Source organism: Phyllostomus discolor, chromosome 12, assembly GCF_004126475.2.
Source record: "Phyllostomus discolor isolate MPI-MPIP mPhyDis1 chromosome 12, mPhyDis1.pri.v3, whole genome shotgun sequence".
NCBI lineage: Eukaryota > Metazoa > Chordata > Mammalia > Chiroptera > Phyllostomidae > Phyllostomus > Phyllostomus discolor.
Genome location: NC_040914.2, coordinates 2,985,241 through 2,990,180, shown reverse-complemented (window position 1 = coordinate 2,990,180; position 4,940 = coordinate 2,985,241). Strand labels below are relative to the sequence as shown.

The following is a 4,940-nucleotide window of genomic DNA, read 5'->3' as shown; positions in this document are numbered from 1 at the left end:
AAGAGATGCATTGAATTGTGCTCTTTAATGATCTGAAATAACACACAAACATGCCAGCCAGGCAAGTTCAAAAATTACAACTGAAATACTCACAATTCAATAATAAAGACCAAAAAATAAAGATTATATTGACAAGAATTTTGGGGAACTACCCACCTAGCTATAACTGATATATAAATATAAAACCACAAAATCTTTCTTGAAAATGTAAACAAATTATATTTACATTTGCATAACAGCTATAATACTCATCAAAAACTTTTTAGGAATAGCATGTTTTCAAAACTACTATCATGTATTTCAAAAGTCTTTAACATAGATACATAAATATTAAATGCAAGAATAAATATAATAATCCTATTGAGACAGGATAGTAAGAAGCCATGAAAATTCCTGGGCAAGTGGAGTGAGGAAACTGAGAAAAGGAGGAACTGAGGCAAGAAGATGAAACAAGATGAAACAGTTTGAGCAATTACAGCCAGCTGGTGAATTGCAAGACTATATCCTCTAATCAAGAACACTTGAGAGCAAAAGGTTTATACCTCTCCACCCAAACCAGACAATACATAGCCTCCCTGGCTGTAAATCACAGGTGTCCTGGGAAGAGAGGAATGCAAATAGATAACAAGAGAACAAAGGGAGCCAATTTGGAAAGAAGCTCCCTGACTCGCCTTTTATCTCCCCCCTCCCAAGAGAAACAGCAAGTCTACACGTCAGAGTTCCCCATAGGAATTGCCCCTCCAAAATTTGCACACTTTCCCTATATAAACTTGCTTCTAAAAGCTCAAGGTAAGATGGATGTTAGGGTTTTAACCTGCTACCTTCTCAGATAGCTGGGCTGTGACAGTAATAAAAGATCAGTTATTATCCAATCCCTGTCTTTGCTTTTTGGCGCAGCCCTGAACTCATTTGCCCTCTAGTTTCACTACGGGCAACATTTACAAAATAAACCAATATAATTTATAGCATACATTCACAATCTTATGACAATTATCACAATCTTATGACAATTAATACTTTTAAAGCATTTCCCTCCTATTCTGAGCCCCTAAACTCCACCTTCTGACAGCTCTAGACTGTTGCAACCAAGTGCATAGAAAATGGGACCTCCAGCTTCTCCCTCAGGAGAGATGTGAATCTGAAATTTTGGGTGTTGACTTAGGGGCAAAGCCTGAAAAAACTCTGGTTTCCAATTGTCCTTAAACGGACTCCTAGAAGTGTTCCGAAGAGTAGGGCATAGTAACTCTCCAGCTCATTCTGGAATATTCTGGGTTCTGCTAGATTATCTGCACAGGAGGCTCTTCTTTCCTTTCCTCATGCCTGTTATTAGCGCCTGGATTGACTAGCTGCTGAGAACTGGAATCTCCTGTGGGTGCAGCGACCTAGAAGTAAGAGGGAGAGAGAGAAAGACAGGACGTCACACTTAAAAAAGGTTGGAGCATAGACTCACACCAAAAGGTTGTGGGTGTAATCCCTGGTCATGTCACATACCTAGGTTTTAGGTTGGATCCCTTCCCACATTAATGTTTCTCCCTCTCTCTTCCTCTCTCTCTAAAATCAATAAACATATCCTCAGGAGAGGATTTACAAAAAGAAGAAGTGCAGGCCTTCAGGAGGTGATTAGGTCATGGGTGGAGCCCTTATGGATGAGATTGTTGCCCTTATAGAAGACCCCAGAGCCATGCCTCTGCCCTCACACCGAGTGAGCACCCCGTGGGGAGTTGGCCGTGTACAGCACAGAAGAGGGTCCTCACCAGAACTCGGCCTGATCTCAGACTTCCAGCCTCCAGAACTAGCAGAAGTCAGGGTCTGTTCTGTGTAAGCCACCAATCTCTGGTCTTTTGTTATAGCAGCGAGAATAGTCTGAGATAGCCAGTTTACAAGGTTGAAAGCAAACCTTTGCTTAATGGTCTGTCCACAGCTGTAACTCGAATGTGTGGGTCTCATGAGCCATGCTGGAGCTAGTCTTTCTCAACCTTTGCTCATTCTGACAAACTTCCTGGACCCTAAACCTGACGGGAAAACCTGTACTTGTGCAAGAGGGGAGATTAGTGAGGCAGGGGAAATTTAGAACACATCTGTGATGTGGCCACCAGCAATTTGAGAGTAAATTTGGATGAGAATAGAGCCAGTCATGATTTGTCTTCTATTGTTGGATGTAGAGACGGTTCCACCTCATATCCCATGTTACGCATTTACTTTGTTGTAGTCTCTATAGTTGGTATTCCTGAGGGATGACAGGCTCATTGAATTAACAACAGGAAGTCAAAACACAATGTAGGGAAAAATTTGGAACATATTCACTTTTCACAAAACTCAGCATTCCAACAAGCTGTCATTTGGACCCAGTTGCTTCAGTGAAATGATTTCAGCCAAATCTTGAGGCCTGGCACCCACACATCCCATTGAGGAGCCTGGGTGTGGTTTGTCAGCTGGTGGCTGGGAGCCAAGTTGGTGCCTGGGTATGTGCCTGGTGGGTGTACTTCACAGTGTGTAGTAGGGTGATGGGGAGGGGTGGGGTGGATGAGCATGGGTGCAGCAGTTAAATGTCTTGGATTTCCTAGAGGGACAACCAGTCATTCCATCTGGACCTGTGCAGACACAGCCCTGCCTTCCTGCACACCTACCTCATGCTCTGAGAGGTCAGAAAGGAGGCTGTGATCTCGCTTCCACACCCACAGCTCGGGATCAAAGGCCTGGATCTGGAAAGACAAACAGCCCCTGAGGAGATGATGACTCTCTGGGTGGACACCATCATTCCCCTTGCCCAGCCCCCAAATCTGTCTTCATTGCTCAATCCTGACTGTGATCCCCTACAATCCCTTCTCTCTCTAATCTGGCCCCCTCTTCACCAGATCCCCACAGCCCGCCTACCTCTTTGCACTCTTCATTGGTGGCCCATGCCCTGTAGTCAACAGAATGAAAGAACTAAAATTACAGTTTGTGTATCCAAAGACTTCTGGTAAAGATGGTGGTCTAGGTAAACACGGCTTGCCTCCTCACAGAACCACATAAAAATTGCAAATAAAATGTAAAACAACCATCACTCAGAACCATTAGATATTGAGTTGAATGGACATCTGACATGTACGGAATGAAATAAACCACATCCATCCAGACTGGTAGGAGGGGTAGAGAAGTGGAACAGGCTGGTCACTCATCAATGTGTGGTGGATAAAAATTCAAGAAGGGAGTGAGGAGTCCCAGCCCCACAGCAGGCCTCCCTGCCCAGGGTTCCAGTGCTAGGAGGATAAGTCCCCATAACTTCAGGCTGAAAAAACGAGTGGGGATTGAGTCAGTGGGAGAAACTTCTGGAGTCCTAAGCAGTTCCCCTTAAAGAACCAGACATGGACTTACTCAGACTTCCTCTTTGTAAGCTCCAGCACTAGGGTAGCAGCTTGAAAGGCACCAGTGGCAAATAGGGAGAAACAAAAGTGGCATCAAGGCAAGAGCTGGGGGACAGAGGGGCAGGCAGATGTCATTGTCCCTTTTATGAGCCCTCCCCACACAGAGCCACAGAGCTGGCAGGCAGGTGCCATATCGGAGACTCCATCAACCTGGATAACTCTGTTTTCCCTGCCCTGGAGATCCCCTGAGACTCTGCCCCACCCAAATTACTGGCCCACCCATGCTGCTTTTCTGTATGAATGGCTGGTCTTGGCTCATGTTTCTCAAGTTCCTGAGACAGCACATCTATATTTCATTCTTACAATAAAAGGTCACAGATCAGGCATAAACAAGAAGAATTCTTAATATTTCTTTAACCTGTCAATTTGGCCCTAGAATCTGGTGTGTTTATGGTGTAGCTAGTTAACATCTTAAGGGTCATGGTCAAATACATTTTTCTTATTTGACAATACATGAAAATAGTACATACATAGAGCAAAACTATGATAATAATACATATTAAAGTAGGATGAAATATTGCATTCCAATACTTATAAGCAGATACAGATTTAAACAGGAAATCATACCAATGTTGATTAGTATCAGTTAGATGGGAAGCTTCAATCAACTTATTAACAAAAATATGTGTTTGTACTCTATGTTGATTAAAGTTGATTCTGATTTTCATCTAATAATTTTTGCATCAGTGTAGAATTCTTTTTTTTTTCAAGATGGCCACACATCTGCCTTTATTGTGAGCAGCAGGTGAGACACTTCCAGCAACAGTAAAAAAATTAATTTACAAAAGCAGAGATTCAGTGAAGCTGCCTGCTGGAACCCTTGGGAGCTCACACGTAGATGCCGACCCAGAGCAGCAGGAAGAGGACCCCAAATCCCATGAAGAGCGAGGCCACCAAGGAGATGAGGAGCTCTTTGGAGATGTCTCGAGTGTACTTGGTGGAGGTGACCTCATAAACGAGGAACCAGGGGGTGAAGAACATGCCAATGGCCAACAGTACCATGGTCAGATCAGGGAAGACAGCTGGGTTCACTGGGCTGGTGTATTTGTTCATGGCCTCCAGCTCCATTTTGCCGGGGACAGGGTGACCTGTTGCTCCACCACCAGAAAAACACTAGAATTCTTGATTAGTTCTATCAAGGGGTGTAAATACATATATTCAGATGGAAGAGGTAAAGACTTGGGTGCCCAGGTGAGAGAAACATCATCCACTTGGACAGGGGAAAGGTAAAAACATCACCCTGCCAGTGGAGAACCTCTAGGTGCTGCAGACACCCAGAATATGGGGCTTCTGCCCCCACCATGGCCATTTCCATCTGATGATTGCTAACCAGATATACATGCTGCACTTCTATCTTATATAACACTAAATAATTGTAAATAGGAAATAAAGTAAGAATACAAAGATTAGAAGAGTGTTGTAGTAAGCAAGGTTCCATTTGTCTAGTTAAGCCATCACACATCAAGCCTTGATGGGCAGTCACACAGCCTTGGAGGTTATGTCACATTTTGTGAATCTATGTATGTCCCAGTG

At 43.7% G+C, this 4,940-nt stretch overlaps 1 protein-coding gene across 1 annotated transcript; it reads right to left on the bottom strand.

Annotated features, from left to right (window-relative positions):
• Positions 1-4,119: 4,119 nt before the first annotated feature.
• Positions 4,120-4,515, bottom strand: LOC114511223 (transmembrane protein 258-like). Its single transcript, XM_028529920.2, has one exon. It carries the CDS (start codon positions 4,473-4,475, stop codon positions 4,236-4,238), a length of 240 nt encoding a protein of 79 aa, XP_028385721.1. The 5' UTR covers positions 4,476-4,515; the 3' UTR covers positions 4,120-4,235.
• Positions 4,516-4,940: the final 425 nt, after the last annotated feature.

What these genes read in the sequence shown, in the direction of transcription:
- LOC114511223 (XM_028529920.2), bottom strand. Translation starts at nt 4,475, where the DNA reads ATGGAGCTGGAGGCCATGAACAAATACACCAGCCCAGTGAACCCAGCT.